This window comes from Tachysurus fulvidraco, chromosome 11 (genome assembly GCF_022655615.1).
Source record: "Tachysurus fulvidraco isolate hzauxx_2018 chromosome 11, HZAU_PFXX_2.0, whole genome shotgun sequence".
Lineage (NCBI taxonomy): Eukaryota > Metazoa > Chordata > Actinopteri > Siluriformes > Bagridae > Tachysurus > Tachysurus fulvidraco.
Window position 1 is genome coordinate 16,297,187 of NC_062528.1, and position 24,048 is coordinate 16,321,234.

General features: G+C 38.6%; 1 protein-coding gene across 1 annotated transcript; it reads left to right on the forward strand.

Annotated features, from left to right (window-relative positions):
* Nucleotides 1-1,186: 1,186 nt before the first annotated feature.
* Nucleotides 1,187-23,404, forward strand: si:ch211-267e7.3 (ADAMTS-like protein 2). Its single transcript, XM_047820247.1, has 18 exons — nt 1,187-1,323; nt 7,060-7,196; nt 10,976-11,051; nt 11,276-11,378; nt 12,306-12,451; nt 12,985-13,108; nt 13,677-13,757; nt 14,437-14,612; nt 15,309-15,663; nt 16,177-16,483; nt 16,715-16,818; nt 17,537-17,663; nt 18,054-18,267; nt 18,501-18,656; nt 19,179-19,349; nt 20,095-20,271; nt 21,524-21,668; nt 22,236-23,404. The coding sequence occupies exons 1-18, from the start codon at nt 1,225-1,227 to the stop codon at nt 22,355-22,357; spliced, it is 2,820 nt and encodes a 939-aa protein (XP_047676203.1). The 5' UTR covers nt 1,187-1,224; the 3' UTR covers nt 22,358-23,404.
* Nucleotides 23,405-24,048: the final 644 nt, after the last annotated feature.

Genomic DNA, 24,048 nt, shown 5'->3' on the forward strand with positions numbered 1-24,048 from the left:
ATTATTCCTCCTGCCATCCCCAATGAAGGTTTCACATCCTCAAAGGTATTTTTTTCTCAGACAAATTTCAATCATAAATAAAACTTTTCTAAATTCTGAGGTTTATTAGATAGGTTTGTGTACTTTGAAATCGTAACATGTATTCATGAAAGTTGGTAAAAACGTCTCTGTAATGCAGGGAGCACAACACCTAGAAAACATCAGAAAACAAACAGTTGATATGGAATTTAGATATCCAGATATTTAGTCTCTAATTTCTTTCATGCTTGTTTACTAGCAACAATGGCAAATAGGAACGAAACACAGGAATGAATTGAATTTGACAATTTGACAATACAATTACAATTTTAATGGAAACATATTACAATCATTAACAATGAAAGGTCCTTGGTTCAATCTTGAACTATTTCAGCAGACCTTTTCACATGTTCTCCTCGTGTCTGTATTATCTCTGGGTTTTCCAGTTTCCTTCCAAAAACATGTGGGTAGGAGGATTTGCTACTCTAAATTACCCCCAGGTGTGAATGTGTGTGTGTGTCTGGTGCTCTGTGATGTACTGGCCTCCCATCTGGGATGTGTCATGCCTCATGCCAAGTGTTTCCAGGATAGCTTTCACAGTCACTGTGACCCTTATCAAGATGAAATGGTTCCTGAAGATGAATAAAGAAAATAAACAAGAGCTCAGGCTGTTTCGCTTTGATTTGATGACAGATTACCAGATTATGTTTACCATGTGATATCACACTGATTAGCATTTTGTTCACATGGGTTTGAACTATTTTGTTCAAATGTATGAGAGAAAGCATCCAATTCTATTTATGTGAAATGTTACAAATGTAATTTAAATGGATCATATCTACACAGCAGAATGATTGTGAATTTAACTGAACTTTTTTTGATCTGATCTATTTTTAGCAATTGAAAACTAGATTGTCCTAAAAAAAAGTATAATAACAAAGAATGCACATAACAACAACAACAACAACAACAACAACAACAACAACAACAATAATAATAATAATAATAATAATAATAATAATAATAATAATAATAATAATAATAATAATAAACGAATCACTCAAACGGGCTTCGATTCCCTTAGAATAGAATGTGTTAAAGAATCGATTCAGTAAAGTGAATCGTGATGCCCATCATTGGTTCTCCTTGTGTTGCTGGCGGTGTTTTAAGACCAGGGGGCGAGGACTCCCCTCTCTCACATGAACCATGCACTGCCTCTGGACCACAGCATTCTTACAAACGCTCATTCACTGCCTTTTCTTCAACATGAGGACATTTGATAAAGCCGCAGCGTTCAGCATTAAGGTAAATATACCACCGTCAAATGCTTTCAATGAACCCGCCTGCAGATGTGCGCAAAAAGCCGGGTTATTTGCGCGGAAACAGGGGAAGAAGCAGCTCGGTGCTTTGCAGAAAGAAGCTTCCAAACTTCTCAGAAGAAAGCAGAAGTTTGACCAAACTCAGCTCTTTTCTATTCGTTTTGTGCGACTGTGTGCAGGGAGATCAAAGCCCAGCTGGAGTCTTCAGCTCTCTGTGGAATTTCCGAAGTTGTTCAGGCTGAATTCTATTAGAGACGCCTTTTGGTGCATTGGGTTTAAGACTATAATGAAACTACTAAGAGGAAACACTTTTAAGGGTTCAAACTTTTAGTGAGCTCTCTCTCTCTCTCTTTTTTTAAATTAAATTTTTTTTTCTAATATATATATATATATATATATATATATATATATATATATATATATATATATATATATATATATATATATATATATATATATATATATATATATATATATATATACTTGCATTTCCATACCAGAAAAGTGCAAAAATATATCTGTCCAGCCCTGGTAGTAGTCCTAGTGTTCTAGTGTAGTCATCAAAGTCATTCAAATGTTTTGCAGGATTACTTTAAGATAACTGTAATATCTGCAAGATATTTTGAATATGATTATAGTACAAGTCCATATGGCTTGGTGTAATAGTGCTACAGTACTTTAGAGTAAAATAATAAAGAAGTAATAGTTATCCATTTTATAAAATTATTTTATATATTATAAAAGAAATATTAGCAGCTTCCCTATGTTCCATTGAAGAGGAACTTGCATAGGTAAGCATCCATTTGGACAGTATGAGAACCTTTAATGAGTCCAGAAACATCAGTCCCATTATTATTATTATTATTATTATTATTATTATTATTATTATTATTATTATTATTACTATAGTCATCATAGTAGTAGTAGACATGGTCATTAACACGTTTGCCTCACACCTCCAGGATTGTGGTACAGTTTGATTCCTGCCTCGTATGTGTGTGTGGAGTTTGCATGTTCTCTCTGTGCCTAGGGGTCTTTCTCTGGGTACTCCGGTTTCATCCCCCAGATCAAAGACATGCTTTGTAGGCTGATTGGCATCTCTAAATTGTCTATAGTGTGTGCATGATTGTTCCCTGAGGTGTCATCCTGTCTATGGTGTACTCTACCTTGTGCCCTGACCCTCCTGAGATAGACTCCAGGTTCCCTGTGACCCAATAAGATAAACAGGAAGAGAATGGATAGATGGATGGTGATAATAATAATAACATATGTATCAATGAGGTGATAAAATATTATTTGAAAAAAGCTGTAGCTACTCTGCGACAATCAAGAACGTGACAGCACTGAGTGAAGGGATGTGTTTTGAATGAGGCGCTGAAAATAGATGAGATTTCTCCAAGCCTTTGTGGAAGCGCATTCAATAATTTAGGTGCAGCAACACTTAAAGACCTGCCGCCATGCCAATGAGGAAAGTCTGAATGTAAGATTGTGAGTAAACTGGAGCCAGATGACCTTAATACACGGATGGGGGTTGTACCGGCGAAGTACCAGTTCATTCAGATAACCCAAGGCATAGACGTGTAAGGCTTTGTAGGTGAGAAGGAGTGTTTTGTATTGAATACTGTATGAATTAGTGTTAGGAACGCTGTAGATAAAATGTAATCCGAATGTTTAGCGTAAGTGAGAGGTCTGTGAGTCGAATTCTGGATGTTCTGTAATCTGGAGATTGTTTTGAGGCAGTAGAAAGAAATTGCAGTAGATGAGGCAGGAAGTAATAAATATATGGACAAGATTTAAACTGACGTACTGTAAGTGAAGGTGTGTGATTTGAAGATGACAACTTGATTGCAGTAGTAGATGATTTGACAAGGACTCCAGGAAGATAAAAGCTGAGATCTGAGTGTTTTAACACTTTTAACCCCATTAGGACCAATTAGAAGAATGATTGTTGTTTGTCAACATTTTGTGAATGTTTTTTCTGTTAAATGCCATAGTTTACTGCGTTACGCTGCAATAGACATTCATACTGACCATGGTGTACCCTGCCTTTTGCTCTGAGTCTCCTGGGTTCGCTGTGACCCAGTAGGAGAGGCAGTGTAGAGGATTGATGGATGCTATTGCACTAGAAATGGCCATATAACATTAAAGCTGCACACTACCATTAACTTCTTATAATAATAAAAAAAATACAGCAATAACCAACAAATAAGCACCAGAATTGATAAATGTATCGACAAAATATTTAAGCAAGAACATATTTTAAAGTGTTTCAGCAGAGATCTTTCCTTTAAAGTAGTTGTAGCGATTGGATTTATGATCGCATTAAGACTGAACTGGGTTGCAAAATGAAGTGCATCTTTACGATTATACTGTTCGTTCTGTTACCTTTTTGGGGAGCCCCTGCTTTATAAACTTGCCCCGCACACACATACGCACACACAAATACACAAAGACATGTCTGTAGAGAAGACCTTTGTAAGCTCTCTCCGCCTATTTAGGATATAAACATCCAAAAGCTATTGAGACACAAAACATATGGGCATGCAAATTCTTGTTTGGACATGCATTAAGGTCCTGAGGCTGAGGGGGGAAGGGGGTTGTGATGGAATGAGGGGTGTCTTTTTTCTCTTATGTGTGATTTCATTGACTGGGGCAGATGTGTCCTTGTACTTTGTAACAAATTACATGTGAGTTCTTAGCTATTATCTTGTAAAAGCAATATTTGAGAGACAAAGATAAAAAGACACAAAGAAACAGTAGGGAGGCAGACATTCACACAGGGAGAGGTAAAGAATGAGAGGCAAGGAAGGGTGAGAGAGAAATATATCCAGTGGAGGCATAAAGGCCTTGCTCAAAGGCCAACAATTGCCTTCTTGGATAAAGCAGCACTAATGCTGAAGCTGAAGTTGTTGCCTAATCTAAATTTTTTGTGAATTTATTAAATGTGCATTTGTTTTTTACCCAAACACTGAATCTTCACTGTTTTACTGGCATAACTAATGTGCTGTTATTAAATAAAAATAAATAACATGTTTGAATGGGTGCTAACATCTCTACATATACGAGTGAAATAGCACCTACTGTATAGCCATCATCTATCCGAACATTTTCATTTTATAAATTGTGACTTATCTCCATTTCTGAATGAAAATAAACACACAATACATTTATGATAATACAATGCATTTCCTAATCCTGAGTAAAATCTCATAAACTGAGTGAATATAATGAGATTTAACACTCTTAACTGCTATGTTTTGCTGCTCAGCTGTTTTTTATTTATCGTGAGGATGTTCATTGCCTTATCTTTTATCTTTCCACGTACAAGATAGCGGTCAAAGATGGTTGTGTACAGAACAGGATCCCCCTCTCCCACGCTTTCCACTCGAGCTGCTACGAGGAAACCACAAAGCTGCTGTTCAGTCAGCACTACAACAGTCTTTTCCTTCATTCAGGAGAGATTTGTTCAGCGTCCTGCTTAAAACATTAAAGTGCAGGTTTGGGAAATAGGAAGTGTGATTATCTCTCCGTCTAGACGACAGACAGGATAGTGTAACAGGACAGTATAATTTGGCTGCAGTTGTTGGTCTTTTCATGTTTCTGAGTCGTTCAGGGCCTCTGAAGAGAGATGGAGCAAACTCTTTAGTCATTATTCATCTACTTTACTTTTGACTTTTTTGTCTTCCTTTATCAGTTCTGCTTTCATGTTGATCTTAAAGGTTCTAGATTCTCTCTCCGTCCATCTCTCTTTCTCACGTACTTGTTTACTTTGTTCTTCATGTTCTGCAGAAATAGAGAGTAAAAACATATGACGGTTATAGATTGTTGGAGCATCTAACCAATATGGATATGTTTTCACTTGTAATTAACTGATTAATATTAATTAGGAAAGTGTTACTTGAGTTACATGAGCTTTGACGCTAGAGTTAAAATTCTAGGATGATTAAAAGATTTAGTGAAATTCCCAGCCTTTTGGAGGCACATATGCAAACAGAACATGTTGATATATTTTAACATGTTGAAGGGAAAGGGAGGATATGGTGGCTTAGTGGTTAGTACATTGTCATTGTACTGCCAAAGTTGGGGACTCAATTCCCACCTCTGCAGAATTTGCATGATCTCCTTGTGTTTTTTGTGGTTTCCTCTGGGATTTCTGGTTTCCTTCCCCAGTCCAAAGACCTGTATTTTACTGTACTGTATTGGCATCTCTTATAGTCTGTGTTCTTGTGCCCTGTGATGCGTTGGCACCCTGTTTAGGGTTTCCCCTGCCTTGAGCCTCAAGTCCACTTGGTTAGGCTCCTAGTGACCCTGTTTTGAATGATACAGGGGAAAATAAGGATGACTCTTTCAGCAGCAGGATACCGTGCTTCCACCGGGTCCGATTTCCCGGGCAAGTAACCAACCCAGCCACTGAGGGGTTAACACTTAGTACCAGTCCTGGAGCCCAGAAGAGCATCTGGCATAAAACGGAGCAAAAGTACAGAAAAAAGGATGAATGGATATTGAAAGAAAAAGAAGATTCAAAGCCCCAAGGCAATGCAGAAGAATAAACTGGGGAAATATAAGTGTGATTTAAAAAAAATTTTTTTTTAACAAAGCATAATACTATGTTTGGTGATGTACAGTTTTATGTATTTGCACATTTTAGCAGTACCTGTTAGTGATTTAGCAGAGACGGTGTTATAAATGAAAGTTCATGGATGATTAACCCAAGTAATGATTCTATTAAATTAACTAGTTTATAGAGACACATTCTGAGGCTCTCTTAAAGAAAAAAGTCCTCAAGAACCTCTTTCTAACTGTATATTCACTCTGTAAAGTATAATTTTTTGTTGCATTGCTCTGTACCAGGTCTCAACTAATCTGCATCTAAATCCACTATAACTCACCTGAGACCATCTCTCTAAGCCTTGTTTCCTACAGTAGAAGCCAGCTGGTAATTGTTGAGTTTTGCCCTGGGGTGTTGCAGGACAAGTGCAGGAGGACTATGTTTGCCTCTACAAGGATCTGGTGTTTGTCTCCCACAGCTTTGCTGAGCTCTGAAGGAGAGGTGTTGTTTTGAAACCCGTGATTGAGTTTACATTTCAGCCATCCTCCTCAAACCCTGTGTTGAATGTCGAAATCCCACTGCAGCATCTGAGCCATCGAATTGCATTTGGCTTTTGAGTTCTTTATGAATATAACATGATGTTATATTGATTTTGTCAGGAGGTTAACCAACCCCTGAATTCAGTGAAGATTAATATTAGTTTTTATTACATAATTAATTATATCCCTATATAATACCCTCATAACAACCACATCATGTTTTTTTTTTCTACCACCCATTAGATGCCTTTTAATGTCCAGAATTCTGAGGTTTCCATTTTGTAGAAGCTTATTCACAACTGCATTGTTTGTTGTGAAATGTAGCAGGTTCCTGAAGAGCAAGCACCGGTTTCTGCCACTATTCATTCTCAGACATTTACTACCAATTCCAGTGATGGTGAGTGAGCAGTTTGGACACTGTTATATAGTAAGGTGTGGGTGATTTGTACTGTTAAGCAAAGCATCATATACTGTAAGCTTTACATCCCAGTTAAACACCATTTGAAGTTTGAACATCAGCATTAAGGGTAGGCCAATTGGGTCCTGGGTTTTAAGGGTAAAAATGCTACCTGTCTCTCTTATTCACCTTCCCTGTCTCTCTGTCTCTCCCTTTCTCTCTGTATCCCTGGGCCAGGACAGCAGGGAGGGGACAGAGGAGCTCCACCCGGATGAAGTGGCACAGTGGTGGGGTGAATGGAGTAGCTGGTCGACCTGCAGCTGGACATGCGGAGGAGGCGTTCGCTCACAGGAGCGCCACTGTCTGCAGCAGAGGTTAGACATCTAGTTAAACACATTAACAGTGGACTTACTTTTCATTTTGCTGCTTTACTGTGTCCTCGTTTACTTTTCCTCACTTAAATCTCTGCCAGTTTCGGGCCATTTTATCAAACTTGAATATTTCACTTATGCTACACGTAATAAACAGAGCTGTGAGGGGAAGGAGAATTAATGCGGAGGATGTTTTGACCACACAGGCTTGGGCGACTGACGCGCAGACCTGGGAAAAAGCACCCTCCGATCTAACCTCCCTAGACTGAACTTGCTAATTAGCTGTGCAAGGCTTGTTACCCCTCCATCCATCTGCCCCTTTCGTGAACCTTCGCCTTACCCTGGCTAGCATCACCCATCAAAGCCTGTTGGTTAAAACTCCATTTTGTTTTGGATTAAATGGCCCAGAAAGTTCAATGCAATTACGTTTTGTTACCTCAGGCTTTATAACAGTCTGCTCTCTCTTCCAGAGCTGTCTTCAGTTTGCCACCATTTACACGAGTTAAAGTTGGAATACGACATTTCATAAAATGATCCTGACATTTATTGAAGATGCTGACTTGTGTGTAAATGTGATTGAACTTAAACTGAGTATTAATGAGTACAGAACCTCTATTTTACATAGAAGAGCATATATATATAAGTATATATCAAATATGAAAAAAATGAAACTATTTGTTCCTTCGTTACTAATTATACCAGCTATTTTTGATTGTAGATTTGTTATTTGACAGTCTTGCCTATCCAGATTTTATCAGAATTCAGTTCAGTAAGACAGAAGATTGTACAGACTGTTTAAGGAAATATCTTAAGCGATTTGGTGGAGAGTAATGCTGCAATTTACACTCAATACCATTCTTCACTGCTCAATACTGTCAATTAATTCCTTTCATTCCTCATAGAACAAAGTGTGACTAGTGCACAGAAATGCATTTGTCAGACGTATGATCACGTACAGGGCTCACGTATATCGATATTTGGTGGTAAAAATAACCGGCTGACTGGCAGAACCTACAGCATCTATTTCTTCTGTCTTCACTGTCAGTACATTTTATTTAAATTTTTGATGTCAATCTCATAAAAGTAGACACATGAATACAAGTGCTCACATTTTTAGATTTTATTTACAGCATTTAGAAGAGAGTCTACATCAGTAACAGATCCTAAATCCTATTTGAGGGAATTGAGTACAGCAAGAAAATACAGGATTTAAAAAAGAAAAGAAAAAAAAAGTGTGTATTCAATTATTTTTTTATAATGCCAACAGTCAAACATCTGCATTCGTTTAAAACCAAGGATTATCATGTACTGTATTCATCATTTTCATTAACTGCTTAAGCCATATTTGAGTTTATACGTTATGTATGTATACATAAAAATACACAGCAGGGTGTCTGGGTGTGTGTCACAGCTGGCTTGGATTTAAACGCGGTTAAAACAGAAGCTTGAGCCCAAAAGACACTTCATAAAAGCCATAGGTGTAAATTGGTTAATGCTTTAGTGCTGTTTAATGTGTTATTTGTTCAATTCATTCACATTTGCATGAAGTAGCCTATATACATTTATACACATTATAAAAACAAACTCTACAGACTATTCCCTCATACTATACAATACAATATCACAGCACTTACTGTACACTTCTACTTGCCAGGAATGGTGAGAGTTAGCATGTGCTTCCTCTGTGATGTGTGAAACCTGCTGCACATCTTTTTGAACCCCTGCTCATGTTACAGAACATACTGAGGCAGCTGAACATATCCACACAGGAACGTGCCCATGATTGGTTTGTGTCCCTGTGGTTGACAGAGGAGAAACAAATCCATCCCTATCACCCTGAGAGCACAGGCAGTTTTGACTTCTTGGTGATTTTTCTGTTGCCCCACTCAGGTCCCCTGGGAACTTATTTCTGCACATTTGTTAAAAGGAGGCTTGGTAACTGTTAATGCTCTTTTTTGGGACAGAAATATGTCTGGCTTAGTGGCTTAGTGGTTAGGATGCTTGCTTTATTTCTCCAGCCTTGGGGCTTGATTCCCACCTTGCCCTTTGTGCCTGGAGTTTGCAATTTTTCCCATGCTTCAGGAGTTTCCTCCAGGTACTCCAGATTCCTCCTGTAGTGTAAAGACTAGAATAGAGTCTGTAAATTGCTGTAGTGTGTGTGATTTTGCCCTGTGATTGGTTTACACCCAGTCCCCACCTTGTGTCCTCTGGGACAGCCTTAGGTTCCCTGTGACCTTGTGTACGATAAGGGCTGCAGAAAATGGTTAGACAGATGGCTGGGATCCTTCTGTGTCAATTGATTTAAATGTTGCAAAGCTGGAAATACTTTCTTCGACACAATCACAGGAGCATTGTTAGAAGTTGTGGATGGAAGTATGATAATATTCTTCCAGTTTGATTTACTTTAAACTTTAGACACCAAAAAATGCATTTGCAGACTGTAAAAGAACAAGAAAAGTTTGTTGGCAAGAAAGAAGAGATTTCTCCTCTTATAACCCCCAAGATGAGAGAAATGGTATGCCTATGGATCATTAATTAACCAAATCACTGGCCCTCATGACACTAGCAATTCTGACCAGACAAACATACTTATAAAAGGCCTTTTAGAGCAAATGGGCGGCCGCTTTAGGAAGATTTCTCTGCCGATAAGGGCTCATGTTGAGCTAAGCCAGCTGGCCCCCATTAGCACTCCCTTGTGTGAGAGTGAGTGTGTATGTGTGTGTACATGCTGGGAAGGGGGATCTCAGTGTTGTAACAGAAAGATGAGGAGGAGGCCCATCTGGAGTGGGCTGAAAGGGGTGAACAAGCCTGGGAAAGTTGCACATGTGTAAGCCAGGTAGTCTCTCGTGAGAGGAGAAGCGTAACATGCATCTGATACAAAGCGTCTAATGCAAGATGGCATGGAGGCTAGCGAATAAATTAAGGATGGATTTAGTTCTGGAGGGAATTATAAAAATGATTCAATGCTACATATTGCAAAATAGTAAAACTGCAAATTTCCCTGCTGTGGGCCGAATAAAGGATTATCTTTTAGTGTGAAACTTTATTGTAGACTGTTGAGTTCAAATAAAAAAAATATTATAAATCTGTCATGAATATCTGCACATACTTACTATCCTGTAGTGCAATTACATCATGAGTGAGAAAAGTGGTAAGGCTGTCGGTATACCATATGTGTGACAAATTAAAGTTAAAAAAAAAAAAAAGTCAATAAATTTGTCTGAGTTGCCAGAAACAGAAACATTAGTACAGCTCCAATGACTTGTAAGAACAGAGTGATGGGAACCTTTCTTCTAAAACCTATACCCTCAGGGGGTGCTTTGATAATGGTAATGGAAAACCCTGTCTAACACATCACTCCAAAATGTTCACTTGGTTTGAGACTTGGTGGCTGTGAAAACCATGGCATACATTTTAAACTTAATTACATTACAAACTAACACATGCCAAAGCACCAGGCTAACAATTGTTAGTGATTTTATGTGATTAACATAACCACAGAGAATAATTAACATTATTGTTAGTTATTTTTAATGTTTGTTTTTAATCATTTTTCCATGTTATTTTTAATGTTATTTTGTTATATTTTTAAAACCCTACAGTACCATATTTCCTTTAGTCTATATAAATGCAATGAAATAGCTAAATTTACTCAAACTAAGCCATACTTTTTCATGATTAATTAGGCTTCAAGGCTTGCCATTTTATAATGTTTACATTATATTTCACTTAAAAAAATAAAAATAAAAAATATTAAAACATTTCTCTATGTTCTCTTTTAGGCTCACCACCACACACAACATTAACAGTTCCTTCTGTGCTGGATCGCCTAAGCGGTATCAATTGTGTACTAACCAGGTACGGAGCAATTTATGGGCGTATTTTACGTGATTTGGAATCCCTGAAGTAGGGCTGAGTGTAATTAAAGGATAAGGAGAAACTGTGTGAACTATGTTCTTGCCAAAGCTGGCTGAAATACACATGCATTCTGACATGTTAGTTTAATGCTGTAATACGTGCAAGCTGTTTGCCATGCTGCCTGCTGGGTGAACTGCGTAATTATCTGTGTATTTATTGCCCAGCCCTGCCCCAACAGCAGAATCGGTTTCAAACAGCACCAGTGCTCCCAGTTCAACTCCAAAGCCTTCAGCCGGAAACACTACGAGTGGGTTCCCCTCTATCCAGGTTAATACACCTTTTTGGTTCTATGCATATGAAGGAGATTTTAGACGTTTTATTTGCTCAGTGTTTATTGCTATAACAAAGGGATTTAATGGTTAAGGGTTAGCTTGGCCTTAGAACCCAATTATTCTAGAAAGTCTGCCAAACTTTACACAATTATTGATACAAGACGCATATCATGACGTTTAGTTTCAAACACTGGGCACATGGCTCAGGAAAATTTATACATATAGAGTCCTATAAAAGCTCATTATAAATGACAAAAAATATCTAAAAACATAAGATATTATCTTTTTAATTGGCTTTAATGGTGAGTCAGGGCTTTAGACTTCTGTCAATGTTGAGTCCTCGAGCAAGACCCTTAACTGGCATTTGCTCAAATCACATGTACTTTAAATCACATTGGAGAGAAGTATCTGCCAAAGTGAGTGAAATTTGAATGAGTAGAATGTAGGAGTCCATTACAGACAGGTGAGAAGATGACAGGTGTGAAGGAAACACTAAGATGCACTGTCTTGATAAGGTGTTAGGACACCATGAGCTAACAAAACAGGAGGGTGTCAGAAACACTCGGAGCTCCTACCAGTTTCTGCCAGATATTTCTCCTCACCTTTACCTTCATCACGACAGCCTGAAGTCACCAGAAGCTTGTTAGGATAAGACAGGCCTTAGCTTTCAATTGCTCTTCTATGTTCAGTATAAAAAGTGTGTCCCTGTTTTTAGACATCTCAAATCTTCCGTTCTTGGCCTAAGGACAGCTGTTCCATAGTCTCACATCTCATAGATGGGCGTTTGGGTTTATTTCCGAATCCCATGGCCTCTAAGGAACAAAAGAGGCCTTTCTGTGATACAATGACTAATTTCAATCTCCAGCAGAACTCTCCAGGGTCTAAAGATTTAACAGCGTTAATTATGTCATGTCCTGTCCAGATGATTACATCAGCATTTCCAGCAAGCCGTGTGACCTGCAGTGCACCACCACCACGGGAGAGAGACAGCTATTGGTTCCGGCACACGACGGGACCTTTTGCAGGAATGGTGTCTTCAAGGGTGTCTGTATCGAGGGCCAGTGCCAGGTTACACACTACTTCTACTTTTAGAATGCAACACCATTCACAGTGTTACTCTCTTACCTCAATAGAAATTTTAGTTTGTTTATCATTTTTTTTTATTTTATTGTTTTTTTATTTGACTTTTTTCTATGTTTTCATCTTTTATGTACTCTGTAAGGCAAAATGTCAAAGTCAAAATGTAGTTCATGACACCTTGCGCACATTTTTAAGCAGCACTCGCCGATACTGCACTGGAACTTGTACTTGCTATCACAGATGCTGTTTAGTGCTGTAACATCTCAAACATCGTAACAACAGGAGGAGTGCATTACTATCAGAAACGAACATAATTGATCAGACGCACTGTGGAACATGTTATTCAGTTATGTTTAATACCAGATAGATTACTTATTTTTGTATCACTATTGATGACTACCTAAAAACAACATGGTATCCATACACTCCTGTGAGTAAGTTTATATATTATCCTTGTTTATTGAAAATAATTGGCTTGACTCCATGCCCCATACTAGCTTTGTTTCTCTGTCCACATACAGGTGGTGGGGTGTGATGGGAAACTCTACTCTAGTAAATCTGTAGACAAATGTGGCATCTGTGGTGGAAGCGGTGACACATGCTACCGGATCTCAGGATCTTACCGGAAAGGGATCACACAGTTAGGTATATCTTATACTATCACTAAGAGGCCACAATTTTTTTAAAGGCCTATTAATACAGAACACAAGATTTTCACATTAAAAAAAATTTAGAATAAGGTTTCTTTTAATGACCACACACTGGGACTAGTTATATTGCAGCGTTTTTACTGTAGTTTGAGTTTCTGAGTATTATAGTACACATTGTGTGCTTACATTTATTCTATGAACTCTCTTCGGCTGAAAATTTAATGCCCTTTTTCAGTCCGACATCTATTCATTTGGCTTTCGCCGCTATCCAAAACAGCTTACAAGCTGGCCTGAGTACTATCTGAGCTCAGAGCTGAGCGGTTCAGGGTTAAGGTTCTTTTTCAAGGGTGCTCGTTTTCCATCCAAATGCACCATAACCATCCTTTTAAATAGCATTATAAAATTCAGAATCCTTTTACAATGCTTGTCATTTGTAAACTGACCATTAAATGAAATCATTACATTTACACTGTATATTGGACTAAAAGAGTTTTTCACCATGAAGCTGATTCTGTAGTTAGTCTAAAATGCTAGGACTCATAGTATTGTCTATGATTCGTCAGGCTACGCCTTCATAACCAACATACCTGTTGGAGCCACGGACATCCAGATCGTGGAGCGTCGCAAGACTGAAAACATCTTGGGTAAAATCTCCATTACTCCAGAATGATAATAGAAGAGAGAGCACACAGAGTAGAGGAGTTATATTATCAAACACACAATGTACAAGTAAATATTGTTTTAATGTACTGCATCTAAATTGATGCTTTAGAGTCTTTAGTCTAGTCTGAGACAGTTTGGGTTTCAGATATGTAACAGCAGACTCTGTGTATGGTTTGAAGATCAGAAGTCCAAATCCATATGATTCCAAACAATCCTTGGTTGTGAAATAGAGAATAATGGAACAGGATGGGTGGCATACGCATTCTTCGATCAATCACAGCCACCAATCACAGTCATGTATGTGATGTATTTCATGTATTTTCCTCTGAGTGTGCTACACCATTCTGTGAGACGATCAGAAAGATGCTACATGTATCTAGGGATGAAGCACATCATACCTCCATGCTCCCGGATTGGTAGATTGGCATATGATCGGGGAGACCTAAGTGGTGGAGGGTAATTGGCCAAGACTAAAAATGATCTCACTGCAATAACAAATATTACAATTAGGCTCATGTGAAATACGCTTAAGACATATACTGTAAAGACATAGTAGGCTTTGTTGTGTAAGCTTCGTCATTGTCTAGAGAACAAATTAATATTAGTTTAATTAGAAGCTGAGTTTTTGTGGACTTATTTTGGTCATACTGTCCCATTTAGCTCTGTCCGATGAAGCCGGACACTTCTTCTTTAACGGCAACACAGTAATTGACAACCCACGCAACTTCCCCATAGCAGGAACAGTGTTTAAGTACCGGAGGCCAGTGAACCTCTTCTCAGATGGCTTTGAGTACATCATGGCCCAAGGTCCTACACAGCAGGGCCTGAACGTCATGGTAGGTATATAGGTATGTACTGCTCCTGATAGAACCATTACTTTTCTTCTAAACATATTCTTTTTAATTTTCTCACATCCATGTGGTTACTGTTAGCTAACAACATAACACATAACGTTAGTGAGTGTAGCCTGCTAAGCTAGCATTAGTTGGATAGATAACTATGTTGTTGGTTTGCAGTTAGATACAGCGTTGTGTTCACATCTACTCGAAACTGAATTTTGAATTTTGAACAGAGGTTAAATCCTGCAGAGGTTACAAAACTGCATGCCGTTATGTTTGAGTAAACGTTCCCTAAAGTTTCAATTGGCCTCCGAAAGTAATACACAGAATAACATAGTTTTTGTGTGTGTAAACATATTTATTTTGGTGTTCTGTGTTTTGCTTTATAAATGGCGGCTGTAGAAATTGTAGTCTGAGTAGAATTTCATGTTCCTTATTTGGTCAATATGAAATTCTGATGTGAGCTTACAAAAAGCCAAATCACACTCAGGTCATGTAATTAAATATGCAAATAATCCATCATTTCTATAGATACACGTGGTATATTTAACATGTATTGTTTTCCTAGTACATTTTGTCATAGTTTTGTAAACCATTCTTCAAGCTTGAGCAAATTACCATGATGTAAATTATAAATTAGTATATAAAATAAGTACAATAATTTTTTTTCTTTTTTTTTGTCTTTGTATAAAGTATTACAACCTTAACGGAAAGATGCCTCACATCACATACGAGTACACGGTGCCTCGTGTGTCCTCCACACCAGCATCATCCACCCAGGAGCAGCCACCACTGGGCAGCATGATGGCCAACGCTTCCTATTCGCAGCTCCCCATTACTGGGAACGAGGTAGAGGCTCGACATGAAAAGAGTGAGGAGGTGAAGAACCAGAGTGCTCCTCTGGATACTAAGGGGAACATGGAGGCACATGGAGATGTTCAGTGGGAGCACCAACCTCCTTGTAACCTCACAGAAAATCCTGAAATGCTGCAAATAACAGCATCAGGAGAGGTTCTGCGTAACGAGCTGGGAAAGCTGGCTGGATTTGGTGAGAGACAATTTTTTTTGTTGTTTACAATATTTAAGTCATGATACATGCATTTATATTTACCTTAAATTTTTTGGAACGTCCATGAAATAAGTTCCCGTTATCATAGCGGCTATAAACTGTTCCCTGTTTTTTCTAATACATAGAACTAAAAAAATCAAGCTTGTTAAAAATAAAAGGAAAAACTTTACCTTTAGCTGCTTCCTTCCATAACTGCTAAGTAAATGTCTGCTAATAGAAAGCTTCACCATATTTACATTACTTACACTACATTAATGTGGAGCTTCTCCCATGTATCTCCTGGGAATTAACTGTTATTACAGTTAGGCTATACTTCAGCCACATTAAGGTAGTGGATGCTAAATTTGCTAGATTATTGTATTGTGAGATTAATATGCCACCGCAGAACTAAAGAAACAGTTAATGTGGCTTGTGATCTAATGCACCAATGAATGAAAAATGATACAGTATATATTCAGTATATGAACAGGAAGCTCTCTTGACCCCTTACAGGCTCCAAATTTAACCTGTTAGAAGTCGACTCGTCCACTGTGACTAACGAGACACAGCCCATGGCAAAGAGTGTGAAGAGCAAGCTGTACAAGCTGCAGCCTTGTGTAGAGAGCACATCTGTCTCAGACTGCTCCACGCTGAAGCTGAACTCCAGCTCCATAGTGAAGAACAGCCTCATGCTGCAGATCCACACGACGAGCCAGAGACAGCCCGAGTTCAAACCTGAGATGAACAACACCTCACAGCACAGAGCACAGCTAATTCCGCTCCAACAGGGGGCAACAGAGCACCTCCCACTCACTGACAGGTCAGCCAGAGGGACTGAGGAGGGGAAGGAGCGAAAGAACAGTGTGGGTGGGGAGGTTTGAGATGGGGAGCGAGGGTTAGTACAGAGTGAAATAGAGGGAGAGAGATACTGATGTATAAAGAACACAAACGATTAACCCTAAAGTTCTATGTTAGTGATGATTCCCCTCATTTCCCAATGTTCTCTCTCTGTTGTGCTCTCTCTTTTGCTCTCTCCCTCTCGCTGCTGCAGCAATGAATTTGAGGTAGTGTCTATCGACCACAACGTCAACCTGGCAGGCTTGTACAGATGGAAGGTATCTGCGTTTGCACCCTGCAGTTCAACTTGTACCACAGGTGCAATTATGAACCAACACACAAACATACAAACCAAGCCACTGGCATAAAGTTGGCAACAACAAAGACATTTAAAGTGTTCTGTAATAAATAATGACTTTCTGAAGCTTGTAGTTTTACAGATGTTCTTAGACAAAAGTCAGGAAAGCACTATTGTCCATTACATGTCTATTAAATTCATCAAGACAGAAGATATGATAGACTAGCTCTATTTTCCCTCACAAGTACATTTTTACCTACTTTCAACTCTCCTGGATTTTATGACCTTTGGAAACATAAATAATCCACCCCAAATAGATGATATGCAGGTTTACTAGCAACATGCCTTCTAATTAATTTAAATAAATATAATCTGAAGAAAGTTGGGTCTCTTTAACAAGGAGCAGTACACACTTGGGATTTTAGGATCTCATCCTATATTGCCAGTAATAGAAATGACAGTTTGACAGTTAGTTGAATAAAATAGACCATTCAAGATTTTGTTTGTATATCATTTCTTAGCTAGCTAGAGTAGAACAAAAAAGGTTCCACATATGTCTTAGATGTATGAAATCAGATGTGATCTAAACTGAGTGATGTAGTGGAATTATTCTTCCTCCCCAAAAGAAATAAGAAAAAATATCTCTCTCTCTCTCTCTCTCTCTCTCTCTCTCTCTCTCTCTCTCTCTCTCTCTCTCTCTCTCTCTCTCTCTCTCTCTCTCTCTCTCTCTCTCTTTAGGTATCAGCACAGCATATGCTTTGTGTGTAAGATATGATGGTTCTGAGGTTGATGAGAGTTACTGTGATGCTTTGACTCGACCTGAGCCCACGTACGAGTTCTGCACAGGCAGAGAGTGTCCACCCAGGTCAGAGAGCTCACACACCTGTGTGTAACCATCACCTCACGCTGTCATACCTCGGGGCAAGTTCATGTAGCCAGTCAACCTGCTGGTATGGAGGGGGGGGGGGATTTCTGTAGGAAACCCTTGCAGAATCATTTAGAACATGCACAAAAACAAAGGATACAACCTTGGACACTGATATTGGCTCCACCACTAATTTAGTACAAGTACAAATTTACAGCAATGACATTTATAACACTATGGAGTTGGCAATTTTATGACAAACATTTTTTTATATACACACATATGTGTATATATATATATATACACTCATAATATCTATATAAGAGGTCAAAGATATAACACTGTGTGTGTGTGTTTGTGTGTGTGTGTGTGTGTGTGTGTGTGTGGTAGGTGGGAGACGAGCCGTTGGAGCGAGTGTTCTCGGACCTGTGGCGAGGGATTTCAGTTTCGAACAGTGCGCTGCTGGAAGATGATGGCACCAGGCTTCGACAGCTCTGTGTATGATGATTTGTGCTACGCTGCTGAGCTGCACAAGCCCATGGCACGCAAATCCTGCAGGAACAAATCCTGCGGCCCTCAGTGGGAGGTGTCGGACTGGTCCGAGGTAAGTAAATACATGAAGCTGGTTTGTTTACTGTAGCTGCAGTGATATGTGCATTTCCTGTTCTGTTTGGAAATGGAGAATGTGGATTTCTATAACAGTAATATTTATTATTTACAGAACTTTTTTTTTTTTAGCCAGTTCAGGTAAAGACTGGAATCTGAATATATGGTTCGGGGGGTTCAGGGCTAGAACTGTGTGTGTGTGTGTGTGTGTGTATGTGTGTGTGTGTGTAGTGCTCAGCACGGTGTGGCCGTCAGGGTGTGAGGAGCAGAGAGGTGCGGTGCTCCATGGATGCTCATCTGTGTAACGAGTCCACACGTCCCATTAATCAGAGGGAGTGTGACGGACCGCCATGTGACCGCAGGTGGATTGTTTCAGACTGGGGACCGGTGAGTGTTTACATGATGGACAACACACACATCACTCTAACTGCTTTTACTGAAGACCATTCATTCTTGACACAGAAGGAAATCTTTTGAGGACAAGAGCTAAAGTGTATTGTAGGAATGAATAAACTTTGAAAATTCCCCTTATGTCAGATGTAGTCAGTCATGTGAACCTTAGGGTCAGCTAACAGCAATACGTTATACTGTACACTTGTGTATGTTTAGCACTAAAGACATTTACATAAATAACTGTTTGGTGTCTGAAGCTTGCTATGGTAGCTTCATCCCTGTCACTACAGCCATCTTAAACCCAGAATCAATTATTTTTAGCTGTGAAACCACACACAATACTGACTGTCTGTAGGTCAGACCTTTATATGTGATTACATTAGAGAAATTAACACTGTGTTGGATGAGTAATTTTGTTTTAATTCAGAGTTAGTCATGTCCCCCCCCCCCTCTCAATACAAACTCGTAATCTTTTCTCTGCCTCTTGTGTATCTGTGTTTGATCTCCCTGTCTAAGTGCTCAGGGCCGTGTGGAGAAGGCCGCATGATGCGTTACGTGGTGTGTAAGGGTGGGAATGGGAAGGTGATCTCTGATGGTCACTGCGATCGGGAGCTGAAGCCCCTCACAGTGCAGCCGTGTGGAGCCGCAAACTGCCCTGCACACTGGGTAGAGCAGGAGTGGGAAAAGGTAAATAAAAGTAAATGATTATTATATATTTAAGATGTCATTTGCATCTCTTCACATGATGGCTCTTTGATGCAAACAAAATTCTGATTGATATATTTTGCTACAGCCATGTGAAAAAACTTTGGTTATCATTTAATGTGGTGCAGTTAAGTATTGAATATATTATTGAAGTTATTATTATAAGTATTATTGAAATATTGAAGTTATTTTACTATACTAAACCGTCACTACAACTGATTTTCTAAATTTGATTTTTTTCCTACAAAGGTTGTTTTTTAGATGTATATTTGTAGTGAAGCGATTTTCACATAAACCAGGTAAAAAATCATGTAAACGTGCTATGGGGAAACAGAAGGAAAGCTTCAGTCCTGAAGGGATTTTTTGTATTCCTGGTTGTAAAACATGTTATTTTGTGACCTTCTCTGAGCTCAGTATCTCAGACTTGAGTATTACAATAAGGATTAACAGTTTTAAGGTAAGAAAATAAGGTATTTATCATTATTATTAATCATTATTTACATTGTATGAATTATTTTTTTACTGCTGGGTTTGTGCTTAAAGAATTGAGAGAGTTGCATGTGAGGAACATGTGTACCATGTGAGATACAGCCAACGACAATAAGAAGTCTGGAATTCATTTGATCCGAACGGGTGATAGAGTACACGGATATTCATAGTGCAGTAGTGTGTAAACATTTTTGTGAGTGGCTTTTGGGTCCAGCATCTCTTTCTAAATGTGTTGCAGTGTAACGTGACATGTGGGCGTGGGGTAAAGAACAGGCAGTTGGTGTGTGCCGGACTCGAAGCTGGTGTGTTTAAGGAGTTTACTGAACACGTGTGTGATCGTTCACCCAAACCTGAGGAGACAGCCGCGTGCTTCGAGAGGCCTTGTTCCAAATGGTTCACCACCTCCTGGTCTCAGGTAACTACACCTGCCACACCTATGTGCTGCTCACCACTGTACTTTGAATTATACATACATACATACATACATACATACATACATACATACATACATACATACAGTACATACATACTTTATTGATCCAAGATGAAATTCATGCATCAAGTATCAACATACAGAGAAATAAGATTATAAACACTTTATTTATTTATTTGTTTATTTATTTGTTTGTTTGTTTGTTTGTTTATAATAGGTAAGTAAGGACAAGTGAATACAGATGATAAACTTTATTATGTCACTCCTCAGTTTGTATGTTTCCACCTTGGTATATCTGACAGATGTTGAATAGTCTGGTGTCCAGGAGGACAAAATAGTTCCTCAGTGTAGTAGTGGAGCATGAAGTGTAGTAGTGGAGCATGACCGAGACAGCAGTCTGCCACTGAACACAGTCCTCTGCCTGGTCAATATGCTGTGCAGGCAGTGGTGGGTGTTGTCCTGAATGGAGAGCAGTCTGTCAAGTGTCCTTCTCTCTGCTACTGTCACCAGTGAGTCCAGGTCTGTCATGGACAAACATACTGTATAGGAGCTCTGGAACTTCTCAGAAATGTGGTCTTAAGATCAGTGACCACTTAATTTAAGAGACTGTCTGAGAAAGTTTGCCAGTGAATGTGTGTATAAAGGAATATGATCTTGAGTAGACCTGTTTTGAAGTCTTTATATGAGAATTTGTCTGATGTCAATATCCCTCAGAAACCACTGATAAAACCCATGAAAGAGAACGTAATGAAATATACACAAAAGTATCTTTAGTAAATGTTGGCATTAAAGGTGGTATTAAGTGTGTATTTCAGATACAGTCTTAAGATTTAGTGAATCTGATTGAATTAAAAAAGCGAATCGGTGTGAGCCGTATTGACAATGTATTTTGAATATTCTATAATGAATGAATACCGGACAAAAAGTGTTACGAGATATGTTCAAGGGACCAATAAAAGCTGAAACATGAGCCCTATTCAAGCAGGATTAGTTCTACATCATACACTATGGTAATTCCATCCTTCATAAGGACTCTATAGATACCGATGGAAATGAATTGACAATATAGTGTTATTCTCTCCAGCCCTGAGAAAATTTCAAGCCCAGATTAACACGCTATTTTACAAACTTGTTTCATGTAATATGAGTGTGTGTGTGTGTGTGTGTGTGTGTGTGTGTGTGTGTGTGTGTGTGTGTGTGTGTGTGTGTGTGTGTGTGTGTGTGTGTGTTACAGTGCAGTAAGACATGTGGGAGTGGTGTGAGAGTGAGAGAAGTGAAATGTTACCAGGGAGAGGAGATCGGCCACAGCTGTGATTCCACACTGAAACCTCAAGCCAGACAGAGCTGTGAGGTCCAGGCTTGTCCTACTGAGGCACCAGGTAACACACATACAAAACAAATACCAATACACACATCCTGCAATAGGACAATCTTACATTTTGCATTACATTTAATGGCATTCGCTAGACGCTCTAATTTATACAACTGAGCTGTTGATGGTTCAAGCCTTACTCAAGGGCCCAACAGTGCCAGCTTAGCAGTAACATACTGAAAATAATAATAATAATAATAAATTCAAGCCATTAAACACCTTTCAGTACTGATATAAAATGTTAATTATGTTAATAAATGTGGTCTATATTTGGTCTTCGTATCATCTTTTGCGCCCATGAAAGTAAGAACCTCCAGTTTGTCCATCAGTCAGTCAAATACTAAAGAAATTTACATCATAAATGTATGTCTGCTTTCAGACAATGTCCATTGTTAAAAGCACTATACAAATAAAATGTAAGTGATTAAAGCTCAGATCAGTGCGTCCCTATATTGTATATATTTTATTCTGGAATTTAAGCACACACTATTTATATGATATATATTATATACAGCATTATTGTCATACCTATACTAAAATATGTTTCAATGTTTTTTCCCTGTCTCTAATCTAGCGGAGGATGTTTGTGAGGACAAAGCGACAGCAAACTGTGCGCTGGTGTTGAAAGTAAAGCTCTGCACACACTGGTACTACAGGAAGGCCTGCTGTCTGTCCTGTAAGACCAAAGGTCACTAAAGAGCTGCTGAACCCTAACCGGGCCATTCCACTCAATGTGAAGAACCCCAAATACACACACATACAAACACTGTAACCCTATGACCCTAACCTTTTACCCCAAAATCTACACCCAAAAATAGCTAGTTATTCAAATTGCTAGCTCAATGGCTACATAGTAAAGTGGGATCCACAAACTGTGATAAACTCTGAAACTTTATAAAACTTGATTCAAATCTATTCACTGCCATGCCTTCACAATACAACCTAGACCTTACTTTACATGTTTGAACTACATACACAGCCACTTATACAGCCCAGAACCTGATACCCTTGGCTGATAATTCAGGAGCATAATAATAAAGAGGATACATGCATTTTAAATGTGAGCTAATTACAGTGCTTTAGTCCCCTGAATGTAAGGGTTTATATATCAATAGTCTTTTCTGGATTGCGTGCGGCTCACAAAACAACTTCCCAAACGACCAATCTCTGGAGTCTGGAGGTGTAAAAAACAAAAAGAAAGCAACCCTTAAGCGTGAAAACAGCCTTACCTGTCATTTATTAATTACACATTATCTGTATCCTTTAACTACACTAATTTTTTTTTTTAATACAATCTGATTATTTTACCTTACATCGAACACTAAGCTACACCAAACCTTTCATCCCCACCTAAATCCCCGTCTGATCCGCAATCTAATCCCTTACGTTACGTCCAACCCGTTCCACTAAATCTTCTCATACTTGGTACACTGAACCCCCAAATTACCCTCTAACCTGTATCGCTAATCTGTAAAAATAAAGGTGCTATATGAAGTGGGGTTGTGGTCATCAGGCCCCTCAGGCAGCTCCGCTCACTGCACAGGCTGTTCCTGATGAGTGCAAGGAACAAGCCACTCTCTTGTACTGTATCACTGATTCACTGACACACTTTTTCATATTTGTACAAAGTTTCTTGTTTTTACCTTTAATATGTTTGTGGTGACTGAGGAAGATGGGGGAAAAAAAAGAAATAAAGTCAATGTTTGGCTTTGGTGCATTTGTGTACTTAAGACAAAACCATAATGGACTTTGGTAGTGTGTATTTTTTTCTTCTGTTGAATGGGAAGTACAATGTAAATGGTAGGTTTCATTCTACATTTCACAAGTTCTCTACAAATGCAGGAAATGTGCTGTAATACTCTGCTCTAATAAGACTTCTGCATTAGAAATTGAGCAATCTGAAGTTAAAAGCATCAATAAGTTGCAAGCCAGTTTACTCCAGTTTGGTAGATTTGACATTATTGATCTACTCGTTATATGCTAACTGTAGGTAGTGCGAGTGAACTGATAACAAATTTGTTTATTTAAAAAGTAGCAGAAGACCCTTGCACTACTATTCAGTACTAATTAGTATAATATTTTATGCATATGCTACTTTACCTATAAATCCACATGAAAGTCTGGAAACTGATCTGTTGTCGCTGTTATAGTGTTCTAGATGGAACAGAGGAACTTGAGTAAATATAATAATTATGAGTTTGATCTTGAATATAATAAATAAATAGGTGGGATAAAATGATTATTAGGTTAATAAGTTAGTATTATTTAACATTTGGCTATGTCTTTGTACCTGAATCTACACAACAAACTGATGAGGTAGTTACTAGGTTTATCCATGCCTATTGGTCAAACACAGGCAGAATCAAGGTCACAAGGCTGAAGACATC